We start from the raw sequence: 20,598 nt of genomic DNA on the forward strand, positions 1-20,598 counted from the left end.
CCAAAAACAACCACTCATAAAATAATTAAAAATAATTTTTTTTATAAAAAATATTTATTTTAATTAATAAAAAAAAGTGTCAACGTTACGAATATTAGTTAGCTACGACTACGCGTATATATCATCCTTCTCATCACTGACGTATCTTCCTACCCGTTGCATTTTCCCCATTTTCTACTTTTCTTCTTTTTCGCAATTTCCTCGATTAATTCATCGAAAGTTCATCGATTAATTGCGATTCCTTCGTCTTTCATTGATTGATTGATTGGATTGATTGATCTTCCTGGTTTTCAAATTTTCAATTTCTGATTTTGGGATTCTGATTTCCCGATTTAGGGTTCTTAAAAGAACCTAATTTGAATTGATCTCTGCTGAACTGATGCTGGTTCTTTGGTTCGTTTGGGGGTTTTTGTAAGTGTGATTCTCTCCTTTTTCTTTTTTTGTATCTATGTTCTTATAACACTGTAGATACAGAAAATTTGTTGGGGTTATGAATCTTTAGTGTTTAATTTATTTTCGATTAGTTTTCTGTATATATATACAGTTTAGATTTTTGAAATTCAATTGAATTTCATAACTAGGAAGGAAAAATGTCGTCGGCTGGGATTGCGGTTAGTAGAATTAGGGCGGATGATCCTGTGATTTCGCCGCGATTTTTCCACAATGCTTTTGATTTGAATTTGGATGAATCTATAATGGTTTTCTTGAGTGTTTCTGGGAATATGATACCTTTGCGTGTGTTTGAATCGGACTCGATTGACTCTGTGAAAATGAAGATTCAAAGCTTCAAAGGGTTTGTTGCTAAATCCCAGAAATTGGTTTGTGGAGGGAGGGAATTATCTCGGAGTAATTCGCTAGTTCGCGACTATGGAGTTGCTAATGGCAATGTTCTTCACTTAGTGCTTAGGCTTTCTGACCTTCAGACTGTTAAGGTTAAGACAGAATCCGGGAAGGAGTGGACTTTCGATGTCGGGCGATACCGGGATGTTGGGTATGTTAAGAAGCAGATAGCTAAGAGGGCAAAAGGGTTAGTTGAAGAGGATGATCAGGAGATTGTTTATGAAGGAGAGCCACTTAAGGATCAGCAATTAGTTGATGACATTTGCAAGCAAAATGATGCTGTGATTCATTTGCTTGTAAGGAAGTCTGCTAAGATTAGGGCAAAGCGTGTTGCCAAGAACATTGATGAGCTTTCAGTGGAAGCAACGGGGTTGGGTAAGAGGCGAGCTTATGATGTTAAGCCGGTTGATACGGTATTGGCAACGAGTTACCTCCGTGAAAAAGACTTTGTTTTCGAGCCAGTGGTTGTCAATCCGAAAGCTGAAATACCATCAGCGATATTGGGTGTTATGGAGGTGACTTATGAGGGATTAAATAGTGGGAATACTCCTATTAGGTCAGCTGAAGGTTCTGGAGGGGTTTACCTTATGCAAGATTCGACTGGGTTAGAATATGTGTCTGTGTTCAAGCCGGTTGATGAGGAGCCTAAGGCGAGGAACAACCCCCATGGTATACCTGGGACACTTGATGGTGAAGGGCTGAAAAGGGGTACTCAAGTCGGGAAAGGGGCGTTTAGGGAGGTAGCAGCTTATCTCTTGGATCATCCATTGAATGGGAGACGTAATTTCTCAGGAGAAGCAATGGGATTTGCTGGGGTTCCTCCTACGGGTTTGGTGAAATGCTTGCATAGTGGATTCAATAACCCTGATGGATTAACTCCTAAGATGGGATCCTTGCAGAAATTCGTTAAGAATGATGGAAGCTGTGAGGATATTGGTCCTGGTTCTTTTCCTGTGGGGGAGGTGCACAAAATTTCCGTGCTTGACATAAGGCTGGCTAATGCAGACAGACATGCTGGGAATATATTGTATAGCAAGGACAAGGAGACTGGTCAGACTGTCCTGATTCCCATTGATCATGGATACTGCTTGCCAGATTATGTAAGTGCCATCGCATTCTTCCTGCTTATTTAGTACTATGTTTTAATTATGTGTTAGCTTCATTGCTTACTGTCATGGATAGTGCTTGATAGGGTATTCAAATGGTTTTAAGCTCATTGGACTGCATTTTATTGATTGCCTGCACTTGTATTTGTGTTGGAGCTTATTATCCCTGAATTTTGAAGTATCTTTTAGGCATTTATTTTGTTTGAAGTTATTTAGTGTTTGATCTATAGAAAGCAAATTGATTGACTATGAGTTCTGGCTTTGTGTTTTCTCTCGGATGCTTGGATGATTGTTGTCCAGCAATGGCAGATATAAAGTCTCCTTGATTTGGAAGCTGATAATCATGTTTAGTTTAAGAATATTGGTGACTTGCCATTGTGGCTAAAACTTGATCTGCTTGAAAGTGGCATTAGCCGGAGCTTCGAATTTGGTCATAACTGCTTGAGTTTACCAGATGATTTACCTTACCATTTGGTTGCAACTTTTGAACAGAGGTTTTGTATTTGAAAGAGGCAGGTTCTCATGTATGAACTCTGTTTTCTGTATTTTGGTTAGGGATTTCTTCAGAGTATTTGTTTGTTATCTGAGTTTTTTGTGTTATTAGTATTTATATCATTCCCAGCATATCTTCTGTAGAATTAAATTATATCTAATACCAAATTTATCTGGGATTATTTCAGTTTGAAGACTGCACATTTGAATGGCTCTACTGGCCACAAGCTAAGCAACCATTCTCTGCTGAGACTGTTGAGTACATTAGGTCTTTGGATGCCGAGGAAGACATTGCTCTCCTCAAGTATTATGGATGGGACCTACCCGTTGAAAGTGCCCGCACTCTTCGCATCTCTACCATGTTGTTGAAGAAAGGGGTGGAACTTGGGTTGACTCCATATGAAATTGGAAGCATCATGTGCCGGGTGAACATTAACAAGGAGTCTGTGCTTGAGGAAATTGTCCAAGAAGCACTGGATTCAGCACTCCCCTGCACAAGTGAAGCAGGTTTCCTCGAAACTGTGTCCGACATCATGGATCGTCGCCTTGACGAGATTTCGGGGTAGTTGATAGTGGTACATACATGTGCATAATGTTAGGTACATAAATTGTATGCACAGATTTAATAATAGGGGTTGATAGATAGCTTTTTCTTTTCTAGGCTACCCTCAGTTGAAGTACATTCTTTAATTCACATCGAGTCAGTTCCGATTTCGCCGAAGCCTTGAAACCTCTCAGCTAGTCTTGATGACGGTTTTCATGCTAGGGGGTAATCTTTATCCTGTTCAGTATTTTCCACACCATTTCTATCAGATTGTATTTCATCTCATACTGCTAGTTGTATTTAGATGGATCTAACAAGATTTGTGAATGAGGTTGTATCTTTGAGTGTGTGGCTAGTGTGTACTCTCAGGTGGGAGTATTGCGTACTCGTTGGCAAAAATCTTGTCGCGATTTCCGACATCAATTATTGTGTACTAGCAAGATATGAATGAAGCCATGAAGGCTAGTCTTGTATTTGCAGTAAGATGGGTCCATATTTTGACAAAGTTCGGGTTTTGAAGTCATATGTACAACTGAGATATTTAAAATGCAAGAATCTGAATGAATTTAGAAGAGGATTAATCAGTATTAATCACTATTGATATAAAATAAGAGTTAGAAAACAGTGAATTTAGTCCTTAAAATCGCTTAAAATGCTGTGATTTGTGCCAAACTTTTGGGTTACTCAAAGGCTTGTCTCTCCCTAACATTGCAAGGGACGTATCAGATGTAATAAGATATTTATGCTTGTTATTGCTCGTCTTTTGTGAATCACGTATTGTCAGTTTGTCACCATTGATAAGATCTAATGATGACTAGATGCAAAATTGAGATGGATAAGTTTGTTGGAAGGCAGCATGTACCAATCTCTATCACTTCTCTATGCTTCATCTCTCCCAAATCTATCCACCTCCCCCTCCAAGCTTGTTTTAGTTTGTAGGGGTCGGGCCTATGAATTCAGTTAGACCCCTTCGACTAGGAGCAATAAGGTTCATCATGAAAAACATAAAATGGTTAACATTGACTCAACTGGATATTGATTGAATTTGATTTAGAATAGCTCGAAATATAGACTTGTACTTGAACATGAATGGACTAAAACCAAGCTTTAACAAGACATTATTGCAACTAGAGCTGTCAATTCGGGTATTCAAGTCGAGTTTGGGTTGGGTCAAATTAGGTCTCGGGTTAAATCATGATCATGTTATGTCGGGTCAATCTAGCTTCAGATCAGGTTCAGGTTTAGGTTAGGTCACTTTCAGTTCAAGTTATAACAGGTCGTTCACCTTTTCGGATATAGGTCGGGTTTAATTCGAGTTAAAATCAGATCGGGTTCAATTTGAGGTTCGGGTTGTGTTGAGTCGGGTTCTGGTTCAAGTTCAATTCTAATCAATATCGATGTGGCCAAGTTGAACTATATAATTACGCCTTCCATAATTTGATCAAGCATCATCAAGATTTTATTAAACCTACTATATACGAGCAATAGAGAACAAAAGTTATATAAGCTGAACATAAGATTTTATTAAATCGGATTGAGGGTTTAAATAATTATACCAGTATATAAGCTGAATAAAAGGTAAATAAAATTTTATTAAACCTTCCATAACTTGGGTTCATGTTTCAATTGGGTCGGGCACTATAAAGTCGGGTGCAGGTTCGGGTTCAGGTCATAAAGTACTGGATCAAATGGATTTTCGGTTAAGATCAGGTCAGGTTCAGGTCAGGTTACAGGTCACTAGTTTAACCTCATTGTTCGAGTACAGGCTGGGTTCAGATCTTTGTCCGTTAAGGTCGGATTCTCGGGTCGGGTCAGTTTTTGACAACTCTAACTATAATCCACACTTTTTAAGGAATTTTTGAGGTTTCATTGCCTGGTGGCAAAAGCCTAAAGACACTAGGGGATATGTCTTGGTGTCATATAATGTCGTTTGAAATCATATATGATTATTATATGTTGTCATAAACGTCTGTGGTAGGCTTGAGTTTACGAAATCACTACAAGTTATGAATGGGGTAAAGTGACCGTTTAAGGGCATACTGGATGGTTCCATCGACCCAATTGGACTTCTTGAGGGTATTAGGAACCATGGTATCTTGGCAACTTTTATTTTCGGGCGAATTGAAAAAAGGTCAAAAAATTACAAAATTGAAGGCTATAATCCACGCTTTTTGATGAAATATTGAGGTTTCGGGGCCTGGTGGCGAAAAGCCTTGAGACCCTAAAGTATACATCTCGGGGTCATATAATTCTATTTGAAACCACATATGATCATTATATGTTGTCATAAACGTCCGTGGTAGTTTTGATTTTACGAAATCTCTTCAAGTTGTGAACGGATAAAATGACCGTTTAAGGGCATATTTAGATGGTTCCACAGACCCAATTGGACTCTTAGAGGGTATTAGGGACTATGGTTAATATTTCGGCAATTTTTATTTACGGGCGAAAAAAGGTCAAAAATTACAAAAATGAAGACTATAATCCACTCTTTTTGAGCAAATTTTGAGGTTTTGGGGCATGGTGGTGAAAATCCTTAAAACCCTAAAGGATACATCTCAGGGTCATATAATGCCGTTTGAAACCATATATGATCATTTTATGTTGTCATAAAAGTCCGTGGTAGTCTTGAGTTGACGAAATCACTGCAAGTTTTGAACGGGTAAAATGACCGTTTATATTGGATGGTTCCATCGACCCAACTGTACTCCCGGAGGATATTAGGGATCATGGTTAACATCTTGGCAATTTTTAGTTTCGGGCGAAAGAAAGTCAAAAAAATTACAAAATCGAAGGCTATAATGCACGCTTTTTGAGGAAATTTTGAGGTTTCGGGGCCCGGTGGCGAAAAGCCTTGAGACCCTAGGGGATATATCTCGGTGTCATATAATGCCGTTAGAAATAATATATGATCATTATATGTTGTCATAAACGTTCGTGGTAGGCTTGAGTTTACGAAATCACTACAAGTTGTGAACGGGGTAAAGTGACTGTATAAGGGCATACTGGATGGTTCCACCGGCCCAATTGGACTCCTTGAGGGTATTAGGGACCATGGTAAACATCTCGGAAACTTTCATTTACGGGCGAAAAAAGCGTCAAAAAATTACAAAATTGAAGGCTATAATCCACGCTTTTTGATGAAATATTGAGGTTTCGGGGCCTGGTGGCGAAAAGCCTTGAGACCGTAACGGATACATCCCGGGGTCATATAATTCTGTTTGAAACCACATATGATCATTATATGTTGTCATAAACGTCCGTGGTAGTTTTGATTTTACGAAATCTCTTCAAGTTGTGAACGGGTAAAATGACCGTTTAAGGGCATATTTAGATGGTTCCACCGACCCAATTGGACTCTTAGAAGGTATTAGGGACTATGGTTAACATTTCGGCAATTATTTACGGGCGAAAAAAGGTCAATAATTAAAAAAATGAAGGCTATAATCCACGCTTTTTGAGCAAATTTTGAGGTTTTGGGGCATGGTGGTGAAAATCCTTAAAACCTTAAGGGATACATCTCAGGGTCATATAATGCCGTTTGAAACCATATACAATCATTTTATGTTGTCATAAAAGTCCGTGGTAGTCTTGAGTTGACGAAATCACGGCAAGTTTTGAACGAGTAAAATGACCGTTTAAGGGCATATTGGATGGTTCCATCGACCCAATTGTACTCCCGGAGGATATTAGGGATCATGGTTAACATCTTGGCAATTTTTAGTTTCGGGCGAAAGAAGTTCAAAAAAATTACAAAATCGAAGGCTATAATCCACGCTTTTTGAGGAAATTTTGAGGTTTCGGGGCCCGGTGGAGAAAAACCTTGAGACCCTAGGGGGTATATATCTCGGTGTTATATAATGCCGTTAGAAATCATATATGATCATTATATGTTGTCATAAACGTCCGTGGTAGGCTTAAGTTTACGAAATCACTACAAGTTGTGAACGGGGTAAAGTGACTGTATAAGGGCATACTGGATGGTTCCACCGGCCCAATTAGACTCCTTGAGGGTATTAGGGACCATGGTAAACATCTCGGCAACTTTCATTTCCGGGCGAAAAAAGCGTCAAAAAATTACAAAATTGAAGGCTAATCCACGCTTTTTGATGAAATTTTGAGGTTTCGGGGTCCGGTGGCGAAATACCTTGAAATCTAAGGGATACATCTCGGGGTTATATAATGCCGTTTGAAACCATATATGATCATTATATGTTGTCATAAACGTCCGTGGTAATCTTAAGTTTACGAAATTACTGCAAATTGTGAACGGGGAAAATGACCGTTTAAGGGCATATTGGATGGTTTCACCGACCCAATTATACTCCCGGTGGGTATTAGGGACCATGGTAAACATCTTGGCAATTTTTAGTTTTGGGGGAAAGAAGGTCAAAAAATTACAAATTCGAAGGCTATAATCCACGCTTTTTAAGGAAATTTTGAGGTTTCGGGGCCCGGTGACGAAAAGCCTTGAGATCCTAGGGGATATATCTCGGTGTCATATAATGCTTAGAAATCATATATGATCATTATATGTTGTCTTAAACGTCCGTGGTAGGCTTGAGTTTACGAAATCACTACAAGTTGTGAACGGGGTAAAGTGACCGTTTAAGGGCATATGGGATGTTTCCACCGTCCCAATTGGACTCCTTGAGGGTATTAGGGACCATGGTAAACATCTCGACAACTTTTATTTCCGGGCGAAAAAAGGTTAAAAAATTACAAAATTGAAGACTATAATCCACGCTTTTTTATTAAATTTTGAGGTTTCGGGCCCGATGGCGAAAAACCTTGAAATCCTAAGGGATACATCTCGGGGTTATATAATGCCGTTTGAAACCATATATGATCATTATATGTTGTTTTAAACGTCTTAGGTAGACTTGAGTTTACGAAATCACTGGAAATTGTGAACGGGTAAAATGATCGTTTAAAGGCATATTGGATGGTTCCACTGACCCAATTTGACTCCCGGAGAATATTAGGGACCATGGTAAACATCTCGGCTATTTTTATTTCCGGACGAAAAAAGTTAAAAAATATTACAAAATTGAAAGCTATAATTCACGCTTTTTGATCATTATATGTTGTCTTAAACGTCCGTGGTAGGCTTGAGTTTACGAAATCACTACAAGTTGTGAACGGGTATAATGACCGTTTAAGGGTATATTGGATGGTTCCACCGACCTAAATGGACTCCTTGAGGGTATTAAGGACCATGGTAAACATCCCGGCAATTTTTATTTCCGAGCAAAAAAGGTAAAAAAATTACAAAATTGAAGGCTATAATCCACGCTTTTTAAGGCATATAAATTTTATTAAACCTTCCATGACTCGGGTACAGGTTCTAATTTGGTGTGGTACTAGTTTGGGTACAGATTGTTGTTGGGTCGGATTAAATCGGTTGACGGTTGCTCTCAGGTCGGGAGCAGGTTCTGGTTCAAGTCAAAAAAGTATTGAATCTAATTGGTTGTCGGTCAACATATGGTCATGTTTAGGTCGGGTTACAGGTCACTAATTTCACCCCATTGTCCGGGTACAGGTTGGGTCCTGATCATTACCGGTTCAGGTCGACTTCTCGGGTCGAGTCAATTTTTGACAGCTTTAATTGCAACCTTTATTTGAACAAGTGACCATTCTCACAAATGATCAAAGTGACTAACCCACTAGACCACTATTACGGTTCAAATAAAATCAACCTACTATTCCAAAATAAAAAAGTTTCCTAAACAAAAATAGTAAAGGGAAAAGTAACATGGACATGTTTTCCAATTTCCATCAAGCAAATAGAAACATGCCACGTGTACACCACATTCATCATCCTCATCATTCACCATGTGGGCTCCATTTCTGACTCTAGCTACCTTGTTGTTAGCACTTAGCAAAAAACAAACACACTAGTTTGTGCAAAAAAAAAATCACAAACTCCAACTTCATTTTCCTCACTCTTTCTCCCCACTTTTCTCTCCCACTCTCACTCCCCCCTACAAATGTGCCCCCCACCATCTCACCCTCGGCAACTTCCACAACAACCACGCCAACCTCCACCACCTCTGCCCCGTCAACCACCACAACAACCACGGCAGCCACCATCACCACGCCAACCTCCACAACAATCACCTTCGCCACGACAACCGCCACAACAATCACCACGACAACTACCCCAACAACAACCGAAGCCGGCAGCTGAACTACGCCAACCACCACCTCCACCACCACAATACCAACCACCACCGCAACAACCACCACCATACCAACCACCGCCGCAACAACCACCACAATACCCACAACCACCACCGCAACAACCACCATCATACCAAGAACCACCACCACCGTACCCTTACCCTTACCACCACCACCCGAGACCGAAAACATCAAGCTCAACCTTAGCATCCTGCTTTCTAGCAACTTCTTTCTTGATCCTCCTTTCAATCGCAGCTGTAATAACTTGCTTCATTCTCTTCCGCCCACAAAATCCCCAAATCTCAGTTCACACCATGAAATTCCCATCCTTTACTCTTGTAAATGGCACTGCCAACTTCACTTTCTTCCAATACGTGGCGGTTTGGAACCCGAACCGCTACTCCTTTTCTCACTATGACAGCTCCCTGCAGCTTTTCTCCTCCTCTGCAGGACCCCTTGGTTTCATGTACATCCCTGCAGGAAGTATAGCTGCTGGCAGAACTCAGTTCATGTCTGCTACATTTGATGTCAAATCTTTCCAGCTCCCGGCCAATGTCGGAAACGCAGGAGCCGGGCCTGTTCCTGGTTCCGGGCCGATTATGGAGCTGGAGACTAGGATGAAGTTAGTGGGAAGTGTCAAAGTGTTGAAGGTGTTTGCACATCATGTTGAAAAAGGAGCTAAGTGTAGGGTTTCTATTCAGGTCTCAGATGGGTCTGTTCTTGGCTATAATTGCTGATGGATCTCAATTCCATTCCAATCTTTCTCCTTATTTTCGGCTTTTTTTTCGAATTCAAGATTACTAGCAAGTGTAAAAAAGAAGGAATTTTGTGTGTTGTAATTCTAGGATGATGATTCAGTTTTTGTTTAGGGGATCAGCAAATTATGATGTACTGTAGATTTTTTTTTTTTTTTTTTCTTTTTCTTTCTGTTGGGGAACTAAGTTCTGCAATGAATGTGTTGTAATGTAAAATATGACATTTTTAATATGTAGTTAATATGCAACAAGATTTGTGTGGAATTTTCAAACTCTATAATTGACAATGATTGCAAATTTGCAAGTTTAGCTATACAAATAAGGAAAGAATATCCTCACATCATACAAGGGCAATACTTGAGCTGATTAATTTGGTGGGCAATCTGCATCCAAGCAGTTGTTCGGGACATTATATTGTCTCCTGGTTGGCAGACTTCAATCTTATGCTTCTCGCTCTCCTGATAAGCACCTGGTCGTTTACAGGTCGAACTGAGTAGTCGTAGTGAGACTGGTCGTGTATTCTTCTTGTGCCCGATGATTCTTTAGAACAACTGATGATGGTGTTATTCTGGAGGACTTTTACTTTTACAAATAATAATGTTTCTTCGATTCTCCATATTTAATTCAGAATGCTGACCCTGAAAATTTAGAAAGAAGAAAAAGAAAAAGAAAAAGTAAAGAGATAGGTAAGTTTAAAGCCAAAAAGGAAATGCAATTGTGACTAAAGTAGTACTGGAAGGAACTGAATATTCAAGCAAATGATACCTGATTTAGATATAATTAGCTGATGTCATTCAATACAAACTTTTGAAAGGCTAGTGCTCATTTTTTGCTGGGTCTCTTCCGAGCTCGCTTCTTTCTTTTTCTGGATCAACAAGTTGTTCAGTTAAATGAAATTGCAGCATGTAATTAGACTATTGAAGGAAATTTCGGGAATTTTCATAGTTGATCATAATATACGAGCTGATAAAAGGATATGTGAATGTTACCTCTTGGTGGGTGGACTAAGGCCTAAGACACCCTTCATCAGAGAGCTTATGTCGACAGAGCGCTCTCGCATGATCTTATCATGGTACATTTTGCTTCCAATCTCAACAATCAATTCCTCGACCTCTTCGAGATGTTGATCCACATTGAGCTTTATTTCCCCTTTCCTAATTACAGTGACACCAAAGCCATTTCCTTTGGCTTGCCGAAAAACATCCTGTGAAGGTAGCAAAGTTATCAGTATAAATAAAATTGCTAATATAACACATGTACTTATCCCCCAACCCCCTAAACACACGTGCACACACTTAAAACACTATCAAAGTGTTTATCCCTCCAACCTTAAGGCTCTAATGCACAGATACATGTCCTTAAGGTTGAAAACAAAACACCAACAAGAACGGTAAAGAAGACTAGAGGAAGGGATGAGAAATACAAAGACAATACCTTGGGAGGTTGTGGAACAATGAAAGCTTTTCCCTTGCCAAGCATCTCCAAATGAGCTTGAATAATATAACAAAAATTTTTGCAATCACTAGGGTCTTCAAAGGCAATTACATGACGCGGCTTTGGTTCGAGCTCAAGATCCACACCCATTTCTAATGAGTAAAACCCAACCCTTTGGTCTTCACCTTCATAAGTATACATTTCAATGCACTGCAAGCAGCAAAACAATTGATTTCTCAGTGGGGGAAAGCAAACAGACTGTACTATTCCAGAGCACTTCTTTAAACATAAGCAAATAGCAAATGCAATAAAACATAAGATCATAGATATCATCATAGGCAATAGCAAGAAATGGTTTAGATCCCAAGATTATAGGTTGTGAAACGTCCTAGAGAAACCAATGTTCTGATAAATGAAAAGCAGGAGTAATTTTACAGGAAAAAAAAAGGGATTAAAGCAGTATACCAGCAAATGAGGAAGATCTAACCACCACAAGTAATCTTCTTCCTTCTCTTCAGCATATTCACGATATTTGCTTACTACAGCTTGTGGTCCAAACATTTCCATTTCTCTCCTTAGTTTGCTTAATTTTTTCTCTATGATCTCCTTGCCTTTCTGAGGAATTTTATCCATCACATCAGCTGCATCTTGAATTTCTTCCTTAGTAATCCACCTATCCAAATCCTTCCCTATATCCTTCATGACAGATTTTACCTCTGGATCAGTTTCAGCATTATAGGATTCCACAAATCCACGAGACCATTTCTTTGTGTGCTTCCAGTACTCTTTCCCAGACTTTTTGCCAGGTTTAACTGAGCCATCACTTGCCTCAATTACAGTCTTTGAAACTTTAGCCCCCTTTTCTCTGGGTAATGACTTTGAGGTAGAAGCTTTCTGGGAAGCCTCAACACTACCAATTTTTTCAGATTTATTTTCCATTTGAAGAGATGATGCCTCCTGCTGTTGACTTCTGCTATTATTCAGAAAGTCAGAAATTGTATCTAGTGGTGGACCTTTCCATTTAGGTATAACCTTTTCTGGTGGATCATATAAGCTGATACCATCTGCAAAAATTGTGAGAATGTGAGCTGATATGCATCCAAATACAGAGACAAACTACCCAATATTGCAATTAAGATAACACAGCAAGTCAAAATGTGATTATAAACCCGAGCTTGAATCATATCATAAAGTTAATAGACTACTGATAAAAGTTACTAGAATAGAAATAGTATTAGTAAAGCTGTGGAAGTGGCTGCATGATAAATTGATTGCTAGGTTAAAGAATATAGTACCTGCTCCATAGTCAATATTTTCAATGTTTGAATGGAGCCAATCATGCAGAGCTGCTAGCTTCTGATTCTCCTTTTCAACTTTACTTTCAAGGCCAGCATAAAACGCAACTTTATCTTCAGGATCCATAGAATGGAAGGGATCCCGTCCAGCCAGCTCATTTTCTCGAACTTTGAAAACAATCTCTTTCAGTTTATCATCCTGCATCCACTCTAGTTCCGTGTCATCAGTTATAGACCCAAGTGTCATTAGGTCCAATTTTGTATCCTCTAGGTTATTTTTCTCTCTAGCAACATTGTAATTTTCCCTGAATCCACTGCCTATTTTCTTAACAATGGGCTCAACTTCATGAAAATTCTTCTCTAACCAGTTCTCTTTATCAGCAAACAAAGCTTCCTCCCTGTCATCTACTGATTCTAAACCACTTCCAGAACCTGGTAACTTTTCAAGAGTCTCATGATTCTTCCTGTAATCATTTTCATTGTTTATCATACCTGGTTGAAATTCTTTTTTCACAGAACCAGATCTAGAACCATTTAGATCATTTCCAACATCAGCAGGGACAATTATCTCACTCAAATTAGAAGTATTCTGTGCTTCATTGACTTCATTATGATTGACATTACCATTGTCATTAGACAGATACACCTTTTTCTGCAGATTGGCATCATCAAAAGCATTTTTATGAAGAACACCTGCTGCATCTGTAAATTTACTACCATTATGAGATGCATTTTGGCCAAAAGCAGGGTCTGAAATTTTACTAGAATCAGTAGGCTTAGGCGTTACACTTGTTTCTATATTTTCCAAACTTTGTTCAGTTAAGAGGGGCCTATTTGCTTCCTGACTATCATCACAAATATCATTTTCACCAGGCATAAGGTCTAATCTTCCACATGAATCACTTACAGTGTCAGCACCTGAGATTTTAACACTTGCTGGGTCAGAAGCTTTATTCTGATTCAAATCATTCAATATACTCTCTGTCTTTTGCTCCAATCCATCATTATCAGTTGCAAAAACTTCATTTTGTGTCGCAGTGTCACACATAACATTTGGAGCTGGGATGGGATCTAATTTCTTGTCTGCATCAATTGACTTCAATGCCTCACCATCCTCTTCCAGCCTCTTACTGAAACTATTGTCTATCCCCGCATCTTTAGAAGCAGCTCTGGTAGGAATATCACTAACTTCAGATCTTTGATCATTTTTCTGCGAGAGATATTCCCTAGCTTCTTTTACCGAGCGTATGATTTTTGGCTTCCTTCTCGCAGGTGTTGTTTTTGTTGAGTGAAGTTGGCTCCTAGAAATGAAAGACTGACTCCCTTCAGCTACGTTTGATAAATCAGAAATATCATGGGTCTGAAAAGGACTACTTGTATGGCTTTTTGTGTCACCTATAATCCTTCCGTTTGAATTACTATGAGGCTCCACATACTCAATACCCTCATAAACATCTTCACTGATGGATTTGGAATCTTCGCTCTGCATTTCTGGGGTGCCTAATATTTCCATCCCCGGAATGCCATTGATCATACTTATTTCAGCAGAATTTTTACTTAAAAGGTTATTCATGTCACCACCAGCATGTTCTTCAAGAGCGTCTTCACCTATGGATGGCAGTACATTTGAAGTTTGTGTCTCTGCTTTATCAGTCCAAATTGAATTCTCAGGTACTTCAATAGTGTCTTTCACCACCAAGTGCTCCTCATTTGGTAATTGTTCATCTAATTCACCCCCCTCGCTTGCAGAGCCTTCTCCTCTCTCAATCTCCCGCGCATGTCTTGCCATCATCTGTATCTCCTGAATCCTAACATCCACATCAACGGAAGCTGTCTTTGGAGCACTGCTAACATCCAGGGCAGCCAGACTGTTATTTAACCCTTTTGCCTCCCTAATCCTATTCAACACCTCATCCTTGTCAAGAAGAGGCCTTTCAGTGAGCACAGTAGGCGTGTCAGCTGGACCTTCCATGACTTCAACACTACCCTTCTTCACCTTCACCTTCTCTTTCTCCATTCTCGACTTCATCTTTCTCCTCAACATTTCCTTCTCAAAACTCGAAATCTCCTCCTCCTTTCCTCCCAAAGTAAACAACCTTTTGATCATCCAAACGAAGACAAAGCCACAAACCACAGCAATCCCAACCCTCGAAACCTTTGTTATTGACTTTGGCTGGACAATTACACTCCTAATTCTACTGACAAAACCTGATTCTTCACCAGAAACCACAAATTTAGCAACAGAACTATTCCTTGGGATTAAATTTTTCCCACCCTCTACTTCTTTAGCTAAAAATTTGGCATGTGAAATCTTTGAATTCACTTCATCAAAATCTTCTAACTCACTTTCCTTCCTAAAATACAATGGTTCTATTCCACTCCTCTTCAAAATCTCATCCTCATCAACCAAAACTCGATCAACTTTACCATTACAATCTTGAAAAACAGTGAAAATTGGACTAGACCCAATTCCCCAAACCTCAATATCGTTCTTATATTGATCAACCCAACCCTCCAATTTATTCCACAAAACAGATTCCCCTAATCCCCTAGAATTCCCCAAATTACTAATTTCAGAATTAATTGTTCTTTCCAATCTATCACTACTTAAATTTAAATCAGAAACTTGATTATCAACTAAATTATGAGCTGGGTCAATAATTTTTTGAGGGTTTTGACGCACCTGTGAGCTGCCACCATCATCACCTGTAAGCTTCTTCCTCAGAGAGTTCCTGCGCTTCGTGGGTCGACCAAAACGAGCAGAAATGTGAGATTTTTTGGTGATTTGAAGTGATAAATTAGTCGAAAATGGTGAGTTTGGAAAGGATTTGAGATGGGTTTTGCGGAATTTATAAGGGGTTTTCTTGGTGAGAGTTGTGAGTGAAGATGATGGAGAGAGAAATGAGATTGAGGAAGAAAAATGGGGTTTGAATAGAAATGAAGAAGTAAGAATCTCCATTGAAAGAGAAGCTGAAGATTACATGGATAGACAGAAGAAAAAGAGAGAGAGTTGAGGAGAGGAATTTGGCTTAAACCCTGCCTTAAGTCCTTACATCAGTTTGGCGGGTGCTAGGTGGTACACTGGTTCTGTAGAATGTTGTGCGACTTTGTTAAAATGAACCAAGGAAGCCCTATAAAGAAAGGCAAGTTGAGTCGCAAATTAGATCCTACACTCGAGAAAGTGCATGTTGAAAGTATTTGTTATGTTTCATTATAAGGTATTAGGGACTTGAGTCCCACATTGGTCGTATGGAGGTTAATGTTGCGGTTTAAATAATACAGTGGGTTTTCCTCCCCTTGAGCTAGCTTTGGGGGATGGCTCTCTTGTTGTCTAATATAAAGGGGTGACGTCGGTGTTGCAGTGTTAGCCCGGGGCTAGGGGACCTGCCTAGCGCAAAGCCTTGTTGGCAGAGGTGACGCCGGCATTGCAGTGTTCGCCTGGGGCTAGGTAGCCTAGCGCAAAGCCTTGCAGGTGATTATAATGGACCACAAGCTCTCCTCCCCTTGAGCTAGCTTTTTACATTATAACAAGAGGAGGTATCAAAACCTAATTCTTCAAATTGAGCAGCGTTATATTCATTAATTTATTAATCAACAATTTGTGTTTAATTACAAAGTATACCGGAATTGTCTTTCAAGAACTTGTTTTCCTTGAATCGATATTGATAGTAATAACAATTAATAAAAAAATGAAAATAAATTGTTATTACCATCAGAAATAGTAACGGAAATGAATCGCTTGGCTTAAAAGACAGCATTATCATGGACATCCAAATAAAACAAGCTATAAGAATCTCATTTATGCAAAGCAAGAATTTAGTCGGCGAGTCAGGCACAATCTTGGAAGCAGGAAGCTCTTGACAACATGATCCAACAAGTCACAAAGTGCAAGACAGACAAAGTAAAATTATTAGCCATTTTCAATGGCGAAAGTGAATTGGTTAAAACAATCTTGCAAATCGGCTACATCTAGCATGCACTCATTCCACATCAGTAATTGTACAACACGTCTATATACTTGGTTAACCAAATTACAATCCTGAAGAGAAGAGTAGACAGAAGGGGTCAGCAGGCAAGAGAGAAACCAACTATTAGCTGCACAGATTGGGAATGCAGGCTCCACCATCAGGGTTCTGCTGTTCTTTCCATATGCGTCCAGTGACCCGCAACTTCAGTTCCTTGCGGTCTCCTCCAGAGAAGAAAAGTGCCATGTTTCTTTGTATTATAAGACCATCGTGGCTGTCCCTAACTTTTCTGTGGCTGTCTCTAACACTTCTAGGGGTTCCCTCCCAAGTGAGTTTGCGACCATAGCCCCCAACTTCAAGGCTGTAGCTATAATTTCTAGCTTCCATCTCATCCCCCATGAACCGAAGGAAAGCCATATATACAGGAGCCATGCCAAGTTGAAATGCTTCGAAATGGAGGCAGAAATACTGACCAAAACAGTGAAACACCTAGGAAAGGGAAGAGGGAAATATGTTATTTACATTGTAGTCCAGGCAATACCTATGAAAAGCATATATGCATCTAAGGTGTGCCTAAATTCTCAACCTGGCTTCAAGAAATCAAACCAAAAGCATACTCCATCATTAATATTTAGAGATATGAGAGAAAGGGGTGGGGGAAGGTCATGGTGTTATGTTGACTATTGATAATGGTGATGCTGATGCACATGTCAATATATACATCCTGGTGGCCAAATTAACTTACAGTTAGCATCCATGTAGCATTTTCCACCTCGCGTGGATTAGACTTTACATAACGATGATTGAATGTACATCCAGAATGCATGTCGACCTTGTGATCATCCCTCAAATGAGCCACTAGATAAGGTATATCCCCAGTAACAGAACACTCTGATCCAGCATATGGACAATTGTATGGCCTGAAGTTACATATGGTTTCATGTTTAACTTTGCTGTAGTAGGGAAATATCTCCGGGCAACCAAGTGAAAAATATTTGCAAGGAAGCTCAAGCGATTCAGCAACTTTTTCCAATGCTAGACATCTTATATCCCCAAGTTCTTGTCGGCAGGTTGGGCATCGATTTTGTACTCGTGTTTTACAGGTGGAACAAAGTGTATGCCCATTTCGGCACTGTAGAGTTCATAATGTTAATTATTCATAATCAATATCCTCACATGATAAATTTCAGAAGAAAAACAATTATAACAAAGGCAAACACAGCAAACCTCCCTGGTTATCAATATTAGAATAAGAAGCAACACAGTAATTGTTACAGTGATACAGTTTTTCTCAAACAGCTATATCAGCAGGGAAGGGGTGGAGGCAAATACATATGGAGAACAGCAAGCGAATGAAATGGATGTGTCATTTATTCCCTTGTGACAGGGAGGTGTGGGGGAAAAATGGACAAAGAACCCCATGAGATTAAGAGTATAATACCAATTTCTAACACAGACAAATCTACAACCACAGATCTCAAGTGTCCAACTTCCCAGTTCTAACTCTACTTGATGAATTAGCACCATGATTAAGGCTAAATGAGATTGATAAACCTATAGAAAAGCCTAGGTCATGTTCTACATACCAGAACACTTAAAACTTAAAACCCAGATAGTATAGCTTTGTAATTGTCCTACAAATTCAGATCATGAACAGTATGATTAAACAGACAGTTTCATCCAAATGCCCAAATTTTGCCCAAGTTGGAGACAATTGCAAGAACTAATTTCAATGGAAGTGAGCCTAGAGTAGCAGCTCATTATGTCTTTCAGGAAACCTTAAGAGTACTAGTAAAGCATTAGTGCTCGTGTATGAGTGCATCTTGATCAATTAAATCATTTTATTGTCAACTCCTATACCATATTTTGTGGAATTGTTTCGGTTATTCCTTTCAGTTTGCAGCATGGGTGTCTATGTACTCAACCATTTTCACTAAAAGCCGGTGGATCTAAAACCTTCTGCAGATAAACAAACTCCAGAACTTCGCAAGTATCCATTCAGGTCCACCAATCGTCTCCATCCTATAGCCTCCCCTTTCCGGGACATACTAGGCATCATGTAGTCTTTTATAGGAAGCTACCACCTCAAAGAAATCATCTTGGACAAGAACAACTAGTCTAGCAAGTAGCAACTATACACAACACAAGTTTTCTCTATTCTTACCACCTTTTTTCTTCATATAGTTGTACCACAAATTCTTCAAATGTCCCAAAATTACCTTCCCAAAATGCCACTTATAAGCCAATAATCCAAAGTCTAAAGTCTAGATCATGCTAAATTTTGCCATATTTTACACTGCACCAGGCACCAAAAACAGAAAGCAGTATTATAAGAAATGTAATGATACAACTATGTATCTTACTGTTCCAAGGATCTAGAGAGCAGCTTAATTCTAGGCTACAACCAGGCAATGCCAGAGATAGAACTTTTCAGGAAAATAAATACTTGTTTATAATAAGGCACAATTCATTTCCTATGATATTTAGGTTCAAACTTCAAGTAAAAGAACACTAGAAAGTACCAACATTTTAGCAATTTCCCTAATATTATCAGAACAATTTCATAATCCAACAAAAAATGTTATTTAATTCCAATAATTAGATCCTCTAGAGTACATAGAGCCAGAACCCTACAAATCAATTCATAAAAATTTAGGGCAAATTCAACACCCCCAACAAAATTCACACAGTTCTACCAAACAACCGACAAACCCCACAAAATCAAACAAACCCAGATAGAAAAACTCATGAAAAAAATGGACAAAAAATTCCCAAAAATTAATAAATCAAGGAGAAAGAATAAAAGAAAAACCTGGTGAATGGGAGGGTACATAGAATTGGTACAAACAGGACATTCAAGAAGCTCATGAACACTGGTAGCAGGGTGAATGTTGGGATTAAGGACACCATTGTTGATGATGTGAGGAGCTTTTGAAGATGAAAACTGGTGATGAGGTTGTTGATGATGATGATGATGATGATGTTGCTGTATTATTTCATCTTCATCCATATCTATGGATGATACACACTCTATGCTATCAATATCCATTTTTAATTTTCAGAAAACACCACCAAATTTGCCCAGATCACAACAACCCCACTTCAAAAAAAATCTGAAAAATGAGAAAATTGAATTTCTGGGTTTGAATGTAATTGGGTTTGTGATGATACACTCACTCTCTCACCCTCCCTTCTAAGCTCCAATGGTAGTCAGGAGTAGTTCAAAGTTTGGGAAAGAAAGAGAAAGAAGAAAGAGAAAGAGAGAGAAAAAAGGGAATCCCAAAATCCCTCATTTTGCTAAAACAACCATCCTTCCTTCCATATCCCCAGGTGCTTTTTCTTTATGGGCTTCTTTGGCCCATTTCTTTGCCTTCTTACCATTTTTTTTAACTGTTCATCTTTTAAAAATTGTTTCTTACTTTCTACTACTAGTATTTGACTTATTGTATTACACTATTAGACTATTACTACCCCATTTCATATTATAGTATATGCAATAAATGTAAAATTTGCAAATTGTACTCATTTAAACTTCGTATTTTGCAAATTGCAGTCATTTAAAAACAAAATTACAAATTGCAGCCCAAAAGTTCGTATAAATTGTAAATTGCAGCCGATTCAACTTTTTCTTCGGTTTACATGTCAAAAAATCTTCGGTTAAGGTTTTAGGGTCCAATTTAGCCCTTAGGAGTCTGAATCGAGCTCGGAATTAGCAAAAAAATAATGTAAATGCCTTTTATTCATTATATCGTACATTATATTATTTTGTTTGAACTTATGCCTTATGTTAATTGACATAATGTGTAAAAGATATTTTATTCTTATTTAATCAAAAGCTTTTAACTTTAAGATATAAGGAAACAAAAGCGTTCACTTCGAATCTCTCTTCACAATATAACTAAACAAGAACATGAATGTGCGTGTGAATTAGGGTATTGGTCTTGAGCAGACAAATGATGCCCAAATATTTAATTAAACACGTGA

At 38.8% G+C, this 20,598-nt stretch overlaps 4 protein-coding genes across 4 annotated transcripts; 2 read left to right on the top strand and 2 right to left on the bottom strand.

Annotated features, from left to right (window-relative positions):
* The first annotated feature begins 131 nt into the window (after nucleotides 1-131).
* LOC145613519 (phosphatidylinositol 4-kinase gamma 4-like) lies at nucleotides 132-3,465 on the top strand. The gene is made up of 2 exons (XM_081668635.1): nucleotides 132-1,940; nucleotides 2,627-3,465. The coding sequence occupies exons 1-2, from the start codon at nucleotides 591-593 to the stop codon at nucleotides 3,002-3,004; spliced, it is 1,728 nt and encodes a 575-aa protein (XP_081524761.1). The 5' UTR covers nucleotides 132-590; the 3' UTR covers nucleotides 3,005-3,465.
* A 5,430-nt stretch (nucleotides 3,466-8,895) lies between these two features.
* On the top strand, nucleotides 8,896-10,184 carry LOC145614220 (uncharacterized). Its single transcript, XM_081669240.1, has one exon. It carries the CDS (start codon nucleotides 8,973-8,975, stop codon nucleotides 9,900-9,902), a length of 930 nt encoding a protein of 309 aa, XP_081525366.1. The 5' UTR covers nucleotides 8,896-8,972; the 3' UTR covers nucleotides 9,903-10,184.
* Nucleotides 10,185-10,324: 140 nt separating this feature from the next.
* LOC145614219 (uncharacterized) lies at nucleotides 10,325-15,731 on the bottom strand. Its single transcript, XM_081669239.1, has 6 exons — nucleotides 12,650-15,731; nucleotides 11,820-12,418; nucleotides 11,355-11,564; nucleotides 10,910-11,124; nucleotides 10,686-10,785; nucleotides 10,325-10,558 (listed from the first exon to the last, which is right to left on the bottom strand). Exons 1-5 carry the CDS (start codon nucleotides 15,606-15,608, stop codon nucleotides 10,743-10,745), a joined length of 4,026 nt encoding a protein of 1,341 aa, XP_081525365.1. The 5' UTR covers nucleotides 15,609-15,731; the 3' UTR covers nucleotides 10,325-10,558; nucleotides 10,686-10,742.
* Nucleotides 15,732-16,527: 796 nt separating this feature from the next.
* On the bottom strand, nucleotides 16,528-19,916 carry LOC145613218 (E3 ubiquitin-protein ligase SINAT5-like). The gene is made up of 3 exons (XM_081668279.1): nucleotides 19,427-19,916; nucleotides 17,360-17,746; nucleotides 16,528-17,103 (listed from the first exon to the last, which is right to left on the bottom strand). Exons 1-3 carry the CDS (start codon nucleotides 19,661-19,663, stop codon nucleotides 16,741-16,743), a joined length of 987 nt encoding a protein of 328 aa, XP_081524405.1. The 5' UTR covers nucleotides 19,664-19,916; the 3' UTR covers nucleotides 16,528-16,740.
* Between the last annotated feature and the right edge of the window lie 682 nt (nucleotides 19,917-20,598).

This window comes from Chenopodium album, chromosome 25 (assembly GCF_948465745.1).
Source record: "Chenopodium album chromosome 25, dcCheAlbu1.1, whole genome shotgun sequence".
NCBI classification, from domain to species: Eukaryota; Viridiplantae; Streptophyta; class Magnoliopsida; order Caryophyllales; family Amaranthaceae; genus Chenopodium; species Chenopodium album.